Genomic DNA, 17,774 nt, shown 5'->3' on the forward strand with positions numbered 1-17,774 from the left:
TCTCTACTGTATTTCCATTTACATTCAAAGCTAAGTATGTAGACTGAACAAGAAATACTAGAATTGTTTTTTAACAAACAAGGGCGATTTAAATTGTTACACAACAAGTAAAATAAAGTTAGTCTAAATTGGTTCTAACAGTTTTATTCTATTCATCTTGTATAAAATAAAAAAGCAACATTAAGGGCTTATGTTTTCAAAGTATTTTTCAAAGCAATTTGGTCTGCATGTTGCCTCAGATAATTAGTTTCTTTTCATTTGAATTAGTATTAAATAGCTGCTTGAAGTATTATATTCACTGACATTTTCTTATGTAGCGATGCAATAAGCTAATAATTGAAGGTGATTGAAATGACTAGAGGAAAAATGGGAATATTCCGAAAATATCTGTGTTTGATTTCCACTAGGACACTCTTGAATTTGAAGCATTCTCCAGCATTCACTATAAAGGAAGGCACAAAAGAACATAATATGCTGCTTGCAGTGGCTACATTACCGAGTTCATGTGCTCTAGGTGAAGTTCAATCTTTTGCTGTGCTTGCCGCAACAGTTCACGACCCTCGTGGTGAGCTGGAGTCACTTTGTGCAATCGTGCCAACAACAGCGGGTATTTCGTCACCCTTTGCACTGGTACCTATGAAGCATATTGAAATCAGTATCAACAAAGTTCACATAGGTAACGGACTACTACCTATTACCACTACCACAACCGTTACTACCACTATTAATCACAATAATAATAATAATAATAATAATAATAATAATAATAATAATAATAAGCCACTTTCTTAGAAGATATCTTGCAGATAACAAATGCTAAGGTGTTGATCACAGACAAACTACGCAGGATGTTCCTGTGAGTTTGTTACAAACTTTGGGGAGTGACTACGATTCTCAGAAAGACTTATTCCAAACTGCTCGCATTTCACCATGCAAACGAGAAAAAATTGTTGTCTTAAGTCTAGACATAAAATGGCACTTTGGACAGTTACTAGAACAGCACCGGGTATGAGTTATTGGTAAAATTTGTTTCTCTGACTATTTCCAGTCACGGCTCAGAGTTCGTAACAAAATCACTCTAACACCAGTGTAAAAAGTATATCTATGCACCATGGAAAAGTAGTACTAAAAGCACATTTTGGTATAAAAGGAATTAAAACTTTGGTCAAATATGTCAGATTGTAGTGCAATGTTTCTTATTGTACAAAACCCATTCCGGAATATTTAAGGACTAATTACTGAACTATAAGAATTATGTCAATATTTACACCGATTTTAATGACTTACACTGTTCTGATTAGAAGATTTAGTAACTTCCATTAGTTTGTTCAGGTAACTTTCATTAAATCTTTTTAAGCAAAGTTGTGTCACAGTCTAGTATATACAGTCACGAAGCTTGAGTTGTTGAGGGTACTAGAAACAATAGACTGTGCCAGTACTATTTCGCATTGTCTTAATGAGGCAATACTAGCAATCCTAGTGGTTAGCAACTATCAATGGATGCATATTTACTACGTATTGAGCTTCGTGACTGTATGTACTAGACCGTGGTTGTGTAATGGCATGTCAGTTATAAATGTAAACACATACTTTACTGATTTTCATCACAATGTAATGTTGATGTGACTGTGCTGTGGTAAAGAGCTGAGTGGAGTCTCGACATGATTTACAAAATAAAAGAAAGAACGCGTTATTATTAACATACCTTACATCTATGTTATCTATGTTGTACTTATGAACCTAAACATAAACAACATTGAACATAAAAATGAAAAAAAAAAAGTTTCAGTAAGTATAAAGTAAAAAATAATTTAGGCATTCTCTGGAACAAGAACTCAACTAAAGACATCGTTTTAAAAAACACCCTTGTCACAAGACAGAAAATTTTCAGGAGAAACAAAAAACCTCCTCCTTTCTTCAGTACTGCAGAGAAGTAATTTAAACTTTTTTACTTGAAACTATAGGACACTGTACACATGTACCTGCAATTTATTTATATGTATACATTTTTCAGAGACCTAAAGAATGTTAAACTCTAGAACATCCTGACAAGGGTTGTTTTTGAAAGAAATTTTGTTGACGAACATAATAAATTTGTATTATTACAGAATTATTTTTTTTTCACATGTTTTATGCCACATAGAAAATAGTATATCTCTATTCAGATCTATATAATTTTAATCAATTTTACATAAACGCTGAACTGGGGTGGATGTAAAAATAAAATTAAATATCACTAACTATATTTCGAAATTTTCTCCGGCTTCCAGCCAGGTCATAAGTTGGTGATCCACCGACGTTTCGAGGATGTTCATCTTCCTCATCTTCAGGGTTAAGTGATATCTGAGGGTACCTAGCTCCTTAATTTATAGTGCCAGAGGGAGTCAGCCGAGGAGCTGTGCGCCGATTGGCTGACTAAGCTCCTCGGCTGACTCCCTCTGGCACTATAAATTAAGGAGCTAGGTACCCTCAGATATCACTTAACCCTGAAGATGAGGAAGATGAACATCCTCGAAACGTCGGTGGATCACCAACTTATGACCTGGCTGGAAGCCCGAGAAAATTTCGAATTATCACGTCGCCAGGAAAGCTTCAGTAGTTATTACTAACTATATTTGTTTATGTTACCGTGTCCCATTACAAACACCAAAATACTTAACAAATTAACGCAATGGAAACAAAACAAGTGCGAACATCTTTAATTTTCCTCTCCACTACTGTTATCGGAACAGTCAATATCCACAGAGGCCACAATATTTCTAGTGGTTTGTAAGCTGTTGTAGAAGTCTTCGCTTTCTGGTTTTAGTAGACAGTGAAGTTTCTTCTGTTAAGAAAGTTCAGATAGCAAAGGTGTTTTGCAAAAATCGGACACCAACACAAGTTCCATTTGAAGATTCTTATTGCTAGAGAGATAGTGGAAGAGAAGTGAAGTAACCTCATTCTGCACTTTTTTCCCTATTCCCTCATGATAAATGAACATGGAAACATTATCATCTGACAAGTCATGTATGCCGAACACATAATACCACAACTTTCTTGAATAGAAAATATTATTAACTGTGGACATGGGTAATTTTTGGAGGAATTGGCAATGACAAGGGTTGTTTCTGAAGAAACCATGCGTATTTTGTTCGCGTCATACCCACTGACATAGGCTACTTTTGTAGAATATTTGTTCTCTAACACATAGATTCACCTCTGAAGTAACAGATGACATCAAAATAACATTCTTTAAAATTTTGAATGGGTGGTTTTTGAACAGATATCTTCATTTTAGATTTGGTATAATAGCATTCCGCAGAACAACACTCAAATGCAAATCAAGATTTCAGGTACAACTCCCTGTAAAGTTAATTTGAATAATTTCGAGGGAAAAATTGTTCCGGGGTCAGGCATCGAACCCGGGACCTTTGGTTAAACGTACTAACGCTCTACCAACTGAGCTACCCGGGAACTCTACCAGACACCGATCCAATTTTTTTCCCTCTATATCCACAGACCTCAAAGTGGGCTGACAACCATCAAGCAACCAACATTGAGTGCACACTAACTCTGTGTGACTTAAATTGTGATATTCTGTTAGGAACAGTGACGTGTATTACGCAAATCAAGCTTTCAGGTATAACTCCCTGTAAAGTTGATTTCAATAATTTCGATGCCTGGCCTCGGAACAATTTTTCCCTCGAAATTATTCACCATTCAAATGTTTCTAGAGAGTGCTGCGTTTGTTGGGGCGAAATAATTTTTTATCAGGAGAAGACAGGTTATTAAGGATTCAATATATGTTGGAAACGGAAAAACGATGTTAAGTTAAGTTGTTATTCCAGGGAACGTCTCAATTAATGCGATAAATGTGCCTATTTATTTAGGAAGTTGCTTCTCAAATCTGAACATTATATTGAATACACACACTGATATCATTTTCAATTTCAAGCAGACATCTCACTTTTGTTTTGATAGACTAGGTACTCATTTTACATAATACGAGTTTGGAAGTAGCATAAAAATGTAAGAGCTTCTTTGCAAGCTCCAAATATTCTTGCATTCTTTTGATTCAAAACTAGTCTATGCCTATAGTTTCAACATGTCATCAGTAGGTAGCCTACATTTTATTTCAGTAAGTCTAATATATAGGAATTTCAGTGAGCTGAACGCAATTTGTAGAAGTGGATTCAGTATCCATGTGTGACTGTCGTAATTGTTTTGAGTTTCTTCCGAAAAATATAAAAAAAACTATTGTTTAAAATTATTGTCAAAACTTAACTGCAATTCCGCAAAAACAAACTCAATATACTTGTCATATCACATGGTATGTAGCTAAATTTTGCATGAGCTCTTTAATACACTCTAATGAATCAAATTTATTTCTCTTAAGTGATGTCAACCAGAAATTAAGTTTCTTTATAAATCCGTCAATTTTATCTCTGGCAGTTATTATGTTGACATCTCGGCCTTGCAATCGATCAAAATTCCCATTATTTCTGTGTGGAATATGGAGTTCTCAGAAAGCTCCTCCATCGGACTATTTTGTCGAGTTCCTTAATCTCTCCCCATGTTTTTCTTTGGTTTTTGCTTCTGATACTATTGTACGTAGATAATTAATAATTTTAATATCCATACTGATAATTTATATCATGTTGTAAAATCATAAGAATAAGAATCAAAATAAAAAGTATGGATAATAATATTATAAAGAGACATGGCAGAGTATGTTCTCGTAAATCATCATAATATTGCATATATGCTACCATATATTGGAATGTAAGTGGAGATAAATGGTATGAATAAGTCAGCCACAGTGTCAACAAGATAAGATCGACAAGCAGAACGCGTAATTTTGAATAAAAAATTAATGCAGATAGAGTTGTAGTATTCAATAAACATGGAATAGTAACAAAAACATAAAAATAATTTTTCAGGATGTTAACTGTTTGTTTAACAGCACGTAATTTGTTCTAGCGTATTGATGTCATACAGCAACACGCCGAAACTTTTAGATCTTTAAATCGAGAATCTGACTAAAACCATCATGAGGGAATACTAGCAGAGATAACGGGAGTAGTTTCAGTATCACAACGTTTTCTCTGTCACTTCGAATGCGAATAATAAGAATGTAGAATTGAAAGAGATAATTGCTTAGTTATGCAGTCCAAAATTACGGAAATGAATTTCTGATTATTTTTCAGATACGTGGAAATGTCGAAGAAATATTGAAATTCTGATTTGTTTAGTTCAAATTTGTAGTGAAAATGCACCTTTCTCTCAGACCGCGGAAGTGAATTTTTACAAATGGAAACTAGCTACATGGCTTTTGTCGATTTTAATATGATTTTACCATTCTTGTACTTCTGAAATTCAATGGATGTTGTAACATAGAAAACATTGATATGCTGAAGTTGTGGATGGAATATTTAGTTATCATTATACTAGTGTTCTGGTTTGCTAGAAGTAAATCATAATCGAGATTTTGAGAAAAATATTTGAAGCATTCTAGGATACAATCACATTAAAACGGAAAATAGACAGACAGACAGACAGACAGACAGACAGACAGATAGACAGATAGACAGATAGACAGATAGACAGATAGATAGATAGATAGATAGATAGATAGATAGATAGATAGATAGATAGATAGATAGATAGATAAATAAATAAATACAAAATAGATAGATAGATAGATAGATAGATAGATAGATAGATAGATAGATAGATAGATAGATAGATAGATAGATAGGTAGGTAGGTAGGTAGGTAGGTAGGTAGATAGATAGATAGATAGATAGATAGATAGATAGATAGATAGATAGATAGATAGATAGATAGACAGATAAATAAATAAATACAAAATAGATAGATAGATAGATAGATAGATAGATAGATAGATAGATAGATAGATAGATAGATAGATAGATAGATAGATAGATAGATAGATAGACAGACAGATAAACAAATAAACAAATAAATAAATACAAAATAGATAGATAGATAGATAGATAGATAGATAGATAGATAGATAGATAGATAGATAGATAGATAGATAGATAGATAGATAGATAGATAGATAGATAGATAGATAGATAGATAGATAGATAGATAGATAGATAGATAGATAGATAGATAGATAGATAGATAGATAGATAGGTAGATAGATAGATAGATAGATAGATAGATAGATAGATAGATAGATAGATAGATAGATAGATAGATAGATAGATAGATAGATAGATAGATAGATAGATAGATAGATAGATAGATAGACAGATAGATAAATAAATACAAAATAGATAGATAGATAGATAGATAGATAGATAGATAGATAGATAGATAGATAGATAGATAGATAGATAGATAGATAGATAGATAGATAGATAGATAGATAGATAGATAGATAGATAGATAGATAGATAGATAGATAGATAGATAGACAGATAAACAAATAAATAAATACAAAATAAATAGATAGATAGATAGATAGATAGATAGATAGATAGATAGATAGATAGATAGATAGATAGATAGATAGATAGATAGATAGATAGATAGATAGATAGATAGATAGATAGGTAGGTAGGTAGGTAGATAAAAATAAATAAATAAATGAGTGAGTGAAAGAGTGGATGAGTAAATGAGTACCGGTAAATGAGTAAATAAGTACATAAATAAATAAATAAATAAATAAATAAACAAATAAATAGAGTACAGTATATCATTTATGTAGCATATGAATATGATTTGAAATAATATATTACGATACGAGGTTGGGAAGTGCTTTTTACAAAATCGAGGAAAAGTTTGAAAAACGAGCATAGCTAGTAACAATACGTGCACTATAATGGGTCTATTTCAGTATAGTTTTATGTTATCATGAATGGTTTCCCTAACAACAAGTTTCTGTGTGGGAATTCTAACTTTCAAGGCCTAACAACAATAGCTGTAAATACAACAAAATACAAACTATAGTGAAAAATAGTAAAGTTTGATGCTCGTTTTTCAATTTCCGAGAATTTGTAATGCACTTCCAAACGTGTAGGCCTACTGCATAACACTTTTTGTACGATCATATTTTAAATATTGCAAATACAATATATTTTGCATTGAAAATTTAGAGCAATATTATTCCAAAGCCTTCGCCAAACTGCACTGTAATGGTAACGAAGTAACAATAAGTGCACTGTAATGGGTCTATTTCAGTATAGTTTTATGTTCTGAAGAATGGTTTCTCTAGCAACAAATTTCTGTGTGAGAATTTTAACTTCCAAGGCCTAACAGCAATAGCAGTAAATATCTACAGGAAAAACATCGTGCAAAAAATATTATTACTTTATTTACTCTTAAAGCAGCTGGGTTTAATAATCAGTATTTTATCTATAGGTTTTTCATTTTTAGCTATTTTTCATTTAAAGATTGTGGGTATGGATTGTTGCGTATATTTATGATTTTGATATATATTTTTTGTCTCTATACCAACATAGTTTCAATTAATTACAGTAGGATGACCTGTATAGGACGACTATGTCTCCAAAGCTCCAGAACAAAGGAAAATTAATCAAGTGTTTCAAAATTGTCCAACATGAAGACCATCTTTAGATAAAACCTATGACAGAATGATAATTAAGAAAATTATTTCGAAATTATTCAAATTTCGAATTTATAAATCAGCTTTACATGAGAGTAGCTAACCACAGATGCTTCCGGAAATGATCGTAACGATAATACTTGCAAATAAGATCATGACGAGTTCTAAATCAACGCTTACTGAATTACTCATACAGTGAAAATTTGTGTTGTCTATGAGCTGTTAATTCAGATTTTCTCGTTACGATGGAATGGTTCGTGGATCGGTACTTTTCTAAAAGTTCGCGAGCCATATTCTGTTTAATGTCGGATACGATCGTAAAAGAATGACGTTTCTAATTTCGAAACAAAAAATGACATCTTTAGTGGTTTGTTTTATTTAGAATTATTCAGCGAAAACTATCAATATGGCAGAAGAAAGAGCTAAGGAAAAACAATCCTGATTACAACAAAAACCATCACGAATGAATGCTGAAACCTTTGATAATCTTTCACAATTTGTGGGACCATACATAAAGAAGCAAGAAGATACTGCAATGCGTCTAACTATTTCTCCAGAAAAAAGATTATAACTACAATAAAATTGTTCGATACTTACAAAGATTTAAAATTCAACACTGGCACATCTGCACAAGCATTAGGGTATATTATACCGCAAACATGCAAAAAAAACTATTTGGGATTCTCAAAAAGGATCATTGAAGATAGGGTTACTTCATAAACAAAATTAGCATTTCATTGATATCCGCCACGAAGTTCCTGTCTATGTAAATGTAAGTAGCAGCGCATGAGTGTGCTAACAGTCCGGACCATACAGGTCATGAAGCTTGTTGCAAGAATAATTCTGTGATCTGTCACACTGCCGTACTGCATTTTTATGATCTTGCGATTACCGTGTGACACTAATGTCGCTTGCTAAATGAGAAAAACATTATTTTGAAATTACTGGGTGTCTGATTTAAACCGTTCATTTTTATACATCTTGATTACACAACTTTTAAGACCTATTTATGGGTCATCCTCAGAACTGGTCGTTGTTGGTCTTGGCGCCTCTTCTTTTGTTTCCTGTGAGGGTGTGTTCGTGTGGTATAGTGTAGAGTCAAAGAGTGTGTGTGTTCTGAAATTGAGTTGTTTGTTGAGAATTTCGTTGGGGTGTGTTTTCGTGTGTCTGTATATTTCATATTGTTCTAGTATTTAGTTTCTGGAATAGCAATGCTAACCACACCCACAGAGACATCAACACAGATATGGAAATACTACACATCCAACCAAAAAGCCAGAAACTAAACACACTAGAACAATATGAAATATACAGACACACGAAAACACACCCCAACGAAATTCTCAACACAACTCAATTTCAGAACACACACACTCTTTGACTCTACACTATACCACACGAACACACCCTCACAGGAAACAAAAGCAAAAGAGACGCCAAGACCAACAACGACCAGTTCTGAGGATGACCCATAAATAGGTCGAAACATGTAAACAAGGTACGTTAGAATTTAACACAAGAAAGTCTTATCATACATATTCCGACGTTCATTTTTGCCTAGGCAGCCCAAATAATAGGTGGGAGATTTTTAACGGTTTCCTAGGTGGAATCAGAGGTGAGTATAACATTCATTGACATCATCCCGTGAATATTACAAATTATAGTCTTCGTATGATAATTTTGTGTTAAACACGTGCTGTCAATCTGTTATCTTAATTATTCTTTCTCCCTTCAAATGTTTATTCCAGTCTTGGATAACGTTTTATCGAGTTATTTGCTCTTCCTATACTTCCTATAACATCGTTTTCTTAATGCACAAGTTATATGCAAACCTCCAAATTAATTTTAATTTTTGTTTCATTTGGAATAAGTAACGTATCTTCAAAGAACAGACAGCGCAGAATTTTTACAAAATGTGATTTATTTGAATGTACTTTGAACATGTCACTCCTAGTGACACTACCATGAGAACGTGGGTAGACCAAGAAAAAAGTTTGATTCAGAATGTAACAGATTATATGATCTGAGACATATGAGATCGATAACAACCCGCAGAGAGTTCGACGATGTCGACGTAGTGTGCTTCCTGGAACATCTTATATATAATTCTTCTCTCGCTATCTTTCACTTTTGCTCTTACGAGCTTCAGAGATTCAGAAATTCGAGCCGTGAATGGTTACCGACAGCAGAATTCGAGCTTTTATAGCTTTACATTGGGACATTCTGGTTCATGTGATGTTACAATGGACTGCGTATTTCTATTTTAAAGTAGTATTAATTAGAATAATCTATAATCACGTGGAATCGAAGTTAAAAATTAAAAAGTACGAAAGAAGAATCTAATATCGAACCCTCTCAGGCAGTCGAAACATTCATACGAACACATCACTCTAGCTAAGAGCCATGAATAGATCCGCGTATTATAAATGTTTGTTTCTTCACTCAGACGCATCGTATGAATTAAAATATTGTCGGTATCTAGTGAAAACCTCGTAAGTAAAAATTCGGCGAAAATTATATTTACGCAACATAGCCTACACTGGAAAATCTCGTCTTCCCGTGAAGACAGAATTGAGAAACGAGGCACCTTCTGCATTATAGCTGAAGAAATGAAAAACACGTATATCGACTTTCTTTGATCCTGTCATGAAAACCTCGTAAGAATTATTCATCTTTGAGAGCAAACATATTATCGTATGAAGCTATGTGATATAGATAATATTATTGGTGATACTGGTCGATCTGGTAAGGATTTATCAGTGCTTATTACTTCTTTAATATCAATTAATATATTATTCATAATTGTGCCATATTCATAAATAACATAACCAACGAAATTTAAAAAAATTATTCTACACTGAATAGATTGAGTTACGAATGAAAACCTTGTATATCTTGTTTCATCATTCTTTTCAACAGATTTACAAGAATTTAACACAAGAAAGTCTTATCATACATATTTTGGAGATTTACAAGCTTTTCATTTATGCTTAGTGTGAATATGAAGATATGTTCATGTGTTTATCGTTATCTAATTAATTTTATCTATCTTTCCAGCGCAAAAGCGGAGCAAAAGATGTTTCATGAACAGAAATTATTTCAAGTGACATTAGTTAGTCATACGTCACTTCAGGATTCGAGTGCACAGAAAGTCACTGAAGATGTTTCTATCCAAGAATTGAGTGAAAATGCTATAACATTATTTAATGTTCCTGGATTTACAGTTGATAGTGAAATTATTAATGTTTTTCATCAGGACTTATCTGGTTATGAAACGACTGAACTTGATGCATCTCTTCTTTTACGATATGTTGATAGTGAACGTAGGCTTTTAGATTTGCTTAATGTTGTCGATCCTGATTATCAGGTCGGATTAACTTCGGTGCCTGTTTTTATGTCTGAACTTCAACTGGAGGATAATGCTCAAACTCCTATCGCATATGTTTTATGTGATAATAATGAATCATGTCAAAACAATTTCGACAGTGAGGTACGCAGCAATGAGAAAAATGTTTTGCAAGATGATCATGGCATTGAAGACTCTGATGCAAATGCATTTGTAACAGATGCTACTTTTCAGCCAGACTCCAGCAATTCCTTCACGGAATCTATACTTGATTACATTTTGAAGCGTTCAGTTCTCTTAAAGCACTGAAGTCTCTGAGACCTGGAACAAGAACTGAAGACCCAAATGTTACTGATATAAGAGCTATTCAATACTGCTCTGTTGATGGCATAAGAGGAAGTTTTCTCACTTAAACATATTTTTCAAGAACTTCCACGAAGATTGGGAAACATAGGAGGACATGAAAAACTGCCTGCAATATATAGACTGAAAATTAAAAGTACAAAATTCAAACATCTACAGGAAATGAAGACTGCCATTCCGAAAGAATTTCATAATTTTTACGATACTTTGCCACAGTGATAAACAAAATAAATAACAATTCTTCAAAGCGTACCATTTATATGAATATTATATTATCTATGTTCACTTTATACTGGATACAGTGAGTTTCTGATTATTAAAAGTGTTGTATTTGAAGTAAGTGTTTTTCTTTTCATTTACGTAAAATTAAATGAATAGCTTGTATTTTTGGGGGAAAGAAACAAAGAAAACCATGTAAGTCCAATATGTTATTATATAAGTGTATTTTTTTTAAAGAAATGCAATACTATGAAAGGTTAATAGTCAAAACACACATCAACGTCCAAAAAACTGTGATTGACTTTGAATTAGGAAAAATATTAATTTGTTTCAATGTCCTGAAAACTTTGATTAAAGTGACATACGAGGTTTTCACTAGACATCAACGATATTAATCACCACACCGAACCTATGCCTATTTATTATTTTAGCTGTTCTCAATCGTTACTTAAACTAAAATAGAAACGCTGCGATTTAATAATAATAATAATAATAATAATAATAATAATGTTTTATTTTCGCTGGCAGAGTTAAGGCCATAAGGCCTTCTCTTCCACACAACCAGCCTTAATCAATACAATACATATTTAAATTACGAATATTTACACTACACTTAAAAGGTTCTCCAGCAATATTCTTCAGTTAAATTAACGACTAGTAGACTACATATTTATTTAAATTTAGATAAACCTATAAGGTAAAGTAGTAACTTAAATTTATGAGCTAATTTAATTCAATCAATTATAATTAATTTGAGGTTTGAGATAGCTAGTAAAATGATGAAAATTAATTTAATATAAGTTTACTGGAACTATGTTACAGAGAGAAAAAAAATATATAAATCTAATATATATTTCTATAATGAGAATATTAATGTAATTGCCATTACAGGTTTTGTAAATCTATTTAGAGAAATTAATGATAATAATAGGAATGGACAGATGATAGTTTCATTATAATATGTAATAAATATTAATCAGCAATTAATTTGTTAAGTAAGAATTTATGTAATTTTGACCTAAATGAAGTTATTGTCCAACAACCCCTTACATCACTCGGTAGCGAGTTCCAATTTCTAGTAACTGTAACTGTATAAGATGAAGAATATAAAGATGTCTTGTGGTAGGGTATAATGAGTAAATTGTTCTGATGAGATCTTGTACTTAGCTGATGATATGCGGATAAATTTTGAAAAGAAGAAGCCAAATAGATTGGGTAGCGGTGCGCAGAATTTGAAATAAGAGAACAAGAGAATGCTGGGCTCGCGATCGCTTAGCCTTAGCCAAGACAGAGTTTGGAAAGACGGGGAAACATGATCATACTTACGAATATTACAAATATACAGAATTTGAAAGACAAAAGCACTGTGTGTCCATCCCTAGTCGTGTTGTGCGTGATGCCTGAAACAATTTATGAACGGCTGAGTCAGACACTCAGAACCATGACAAAAACAAGGATCACGACTAGGTCAACGGCATGGACCACGATAAGGATCACGATCTGGACCATGATAAAGATCACAAGGACCACGACTACGAAAAAGACTAAGACAACAGGGATCACGACAAAGACAACAGAGCCCACGATAAGGAACGTGACAAAAAGAGGGACCACTACAAAGACAACAAAGACCACGACGAGGATAATAAGAACCACGATAAAGACAAGGATCGCAACACAGATAATAAGGACTACAACAAAGACAAGTACTATGGCAAAGACAACAAGGACCAGGATAAGGACAGCTACAAGATCAATGACTAGGACAACGATAAGAAGCACGATAAAGACAAGGACCATGATAATAATCACTAAGGACCACGATCACAAGAGCGACCATGATAAAGACGATGACAAAGATAAGGACCATGGTAAGGAGCATGACATTGGCAATAAATACCACGACTCGGACCATTGCAATGTCAATAACAAGTAGGATCACGATAAGCAACACGATATGGACCACGACAAGAATCCGGTAAGGACCACGAAAAGGACGACAAAGACCAAGATAAGAATTAAGATAAGGTTCGCGACATGAATCATGGTGCTTGTCGTGGTTCATGTCGTAGTCCTTACCGTGATCCTTGTTGTGATACTTATCGTAGTCCTTATTGTGATCCTTGTCATAGTCCTTGTTGTCTTTGTCATGTTCCTTAACTTAGTCCTTGTTTTTTCATGGTCCGTATAGTTGTTTGTGGGCCTTGTCGCGGTCCTTATCGTGATAATTGTCGTAGTTCTTATCGTGTTTCTTCTTGTATTTGCCACTGTCCTTATCATTGTTGTGGTTGTTATCGTGATCCTTGTCTGTCCTTGTTGTGGTTCTTATCGTGGTCCTTGCTGTCTTTGTCATGGTCACACATTTGCATTTCAGAATAGTATTGTTTTCTCCATTTTGCAAGCGAATTTTGTTTAACACGATACTTCCATCCTACTTTTATGAAAGCTGAAAGGCTCGTTATAGATAGAGAACTGTTAACATTTTGCACTGTGTGTACATTTAGGTAGAGTTGCGACAAGAATGGGGGTTGGGTGGAAATATGCATGAGCGGTCAGACATCTTCCTGCATGACTATATCTATACCTCACATAAACAGAGTTGGCTTTCTAACGCGAATGCTCGTGTTCAGGTTTGTGCCAGTGTCGTGAGCTTCTGGCTCAATTCATGAAGATTACATAAACACAATGTTTTGCTCGTGGATTCGGGACGCCCCATGCATTTTAGCAATCATATATCTGCATCTATGACCAGCTAATGACTTGCAACTACATTGGGAACTCAGCGTTGAAGAGTTTTCACTGCTTATAACGCGGTGTGGGGGGGGGGGAGAAAAAATTGTCCACGCTTTTTCAGAAGACGACATAGGTGTAGAAATACTTAAAGAAAAACATGTAGGATTTGGTTCGAACGGAGCGACAGTATTTACCGATAAAATGAAGGTGTTGCAGCTAGAATCAGGAGGAATATCTCTCTGCACTTGATTAGTGTACATTGTATGGTACACCATTGACCTTGTTTCAAAACAAGTTTTAGTGTCTTGAATGCTGTTCATAATTTTGAATGCTCGCTAGATGAGCTTTATAAACTATTTAGTAAATCTTCTAAAATTGCAAGACTTACATATTGCAGCAGTTACAGACATTAGACTATTTGAAAGTCAAAAAACTTTTTCAAATCTGTTGGATTTCTAGTGAGAACTTTATTAGCAGTATTCAAAAACTTCCCTTGCAACATACGAGGGCCTTCCAGAAAGTAAGTTTCTCTGTGGTCATTACAGACAGAAAACGCAATTTTATGGAAAGATTTATTGGAACAGATACAGCAATTTTTTAGCTATTTTTCAAAATATTCCTCACCGAAAGTGAGACATATGTATACCATGGGATCCCTGTGTCGTAAGTCATTATCGTACATCGTAAGCGACACAAAATAATCGTACAAAACTATAATTATCGTACGAGATGTCAACACTGGTTTTGCCCTGTTCCATGCCCACAATGTGTCGACGCACAGGACGTCAACTCACTAGGTATTCCAACAGCAAATGCACACTATGAATGGAAAAGTGGCGCGCTCTAGCTGCATATTTCTGACTAGATTGGCAGTACGGTACCAGCAAATATTTTTATTGGAAACGATATAACATGTCCGAGAATCATCCCTCTTGGTAAAGTTTTCGAGTGATTTGCTAGCACTTATGGAAGAATATAGGATGGAAGTAATATAGGGCCTAACTGTGCAGATTTTAACAGCTTATTCCTTAGACATAGCACAACAAACAATTCTAATACCATATTAGTCCCACATGAATACTTTTCTCAGAAAAAAAAAATCATAAACGTTAACACTGTTTAAACCATAAGTAGGGTAAAGGTGTCTAATGCCGTGATACCCCTAATCCCGTGATGAAATTTCAATTGACTGCCATGGAGCTGTGGTCTCCGACTTTTAAGTTTTTGAAATGCCTAACAGATGCCAGGAGATGTCTTCTTTTCAATTCTATTGACTACCCGCCTTTTGAATAGAAGCAGTCGACTGCAGAAGTTCTTGTTCAGTGAAAGGTGGTTGACCAGTAAGTTTTTCTTTCTCTTGTAACCGCCCCTCAAGAAACATTTTATATTTGAGGTAAGAATTAATATAGCATTAAAAAAGTGATACATTACTGTAGATTATAGTCAGCTGAATCAATGTGTATGATTATTTAAACATTGTGAGACAATAACAACGCTACAGGAGCTTTTCCATTTTCGGATTTATTTCTCCTTCTGGTTCACTCGACCAGTGATGCCAACGCTAAATTGTGAAAATTAATGTCTATGAAAGAAACTAGTTCGTGTAAATAATAATAGAAATAAGTTATAGAAAACATCAATTATAATTATAATGAAATAATAATAATAGGAATATAAATAATGAGAAATAATTGTGTTATAATTCAATTTATTCAAATTTAATTTTGTATTGAATTTAACTTTCAGTTTATTTTGTTTATAACATTTTAATATGTAATATGTATTCCTGTAGTTACACAAGTATTTTCTATGAAATTTGTCACTTAGGCTCTTCTTCTATGTTGTAATTTCTTGCTTAATCCATATTAAAAATATAGTACGACTTTAAAGTGTTTTTCAAAATACACGTTTGTTTTCTGAGCAGTTAATGAGGATTATTTTAGTATCACGGAATTAGAATATCACTCACGGAATTAGGAAACCACTATCACGGAATATGGATCCCTGTCACGGATTTAGGAGCCACTGTATAACAGTGAAGAATCATATATTATATACCAAACTTGTGAAACTGTTGACACTGAATGTTGTAAAAACTGTAGCTAAAAGTCCAAATAACGTCATTTAGGTGTTATTTGAAAATTTTTAGTATAATTTTGGAATAAATATAGACTTTATTAAATATGTCACGGAATTAGGCAACCTTACACTATTATCGGTACGATTCTGATTTCTGTCACTTATGAGATACCAACCTGTCTTCGAACAGTTGACTGAACAACGACTCATGCCATCAAAGAAACTGATAGAGAATGATTTAACCCTATTCAGTTTTCCAATAGAACGGACGATTTTCTTGCAAATTAAATAAAAATATTAACACGTATCAAAATTTCTTGTCATTATGAAGTCTGGCAACCCTGCTGCAGTGACTAAAGAATGTAATGCTGCTATTCAGACTTGAGTTCGTGTCTGTATTCGTAGGTGAGCTGGCGATGCGCTCGTGCACAGTCATTTTTTATTATTTATTTTAATGTATTCTTTTGTCCCCTTAAATCTGCACAGTTACATCAGTTCCACACAGGATAGCCTGTATAAAAATTGTAACACTTAAAATTTGAAGGTACAGCTACGAATCGACTTTACATCATTATGAATGTCGAGGAACATGCACAGGCATTACAAGCTTACAACTAAAATGACAGGACCCTGCATCATGCTGTATTTTATGTACAAGAGCATTACTTTGTCGGACATATTCCATTCATTATTCTAAATTCAAATTCAAACGCATATAGACCTCTCCACGAGCACAGAACAAAATAATAGGATTGAGACTTTTTTAATGAACCTTAACAGTATCACATGCGTTCCATAATATTGGCAAAATGCCTACCTTGTCACAAAGAGAACGATTCTGTTGTAAGGAGTCTTACAGACGAGTCTCTCTTCATTGTTTAGTTGCTAATTTAAAGCTAAATAATATTCTTTTGTATTATGTTTAACTTCGATAATACGATTATTCGTTCTCCCGGTTGACTCCTAGTGCAGAATGCAACAGTAGACATTGAAACGTCAACTTCTTAAGCTATACGAGAACAAACTGAGAAATAGAATCTCGTTTCTCTAATCTATCATGCAGCAAAAAGATAACATTTGACCTCTTGTATACCCGTCTCACACAATCATGTGACAGAAACAGAAGACTGAAATATCCCATGCTTTTAGCTTCTTTAAAAAATGCTCATCAAAGTAACCTATTCCAAGAAGGAACGTATCACTTGAATGAATGAATGAATGAATGAATGAATGAATGAATGAATGAATGAATGAATGAATGAATGAATGAATGAACGAATGTCTTGCTTGTTAGAAGCAAATGTGATGATTACCACAAACATTTATTGACCCATTGTTACATTCTCTTACTTACTTACTTACTTACTTACTTATGGCTTTTAAGGAACCCGGAGGTTCATTGCCGCCCTCACATAAGCCCGCCCGCCATCGGTCCCTATTCTGAGCAAGGTTAATC

General features: G+C 33.8%; 1 protein-coding gene across 1 annotated transcript in view; it reads right to left on the bottom strand.

The window, feature by feature from the left end:
* Positions 1–17,774, bottom strand: part of RhoGEF64C (Rho guanine nucleotide exchange factor at 64C) — a 599,366-nt gene that overhangs the window by 25,455 nt on the left and 556,137 nt on the right. The window contains exon 8 of the mRNA XM_069841434.1: positions 497–634. Coding sequence (XP_069697535.1) covers positions 497–634 — 138 coding nt within the window. The remainder of the gene's footprint in view (positions 1–496; positions 635–17,774) is intronic.

The sequence above is a fragment of the Periplaneta americana genome, chromosome 12 (assembly GCF_040183065.1).
Source record: "Periplaneta americana isolate PAMFEO1 chromosome 12, P.americana_PAMFEO1_priV1, whole genome shotgun sequence".
NCBI classification, from domain to species: domain Eukaryota; kingdom Metazoa; phylum Arthropoda; class Insecta; order Blattodea; family Blattidae; genus Periplaneta; species Periplaneta americana.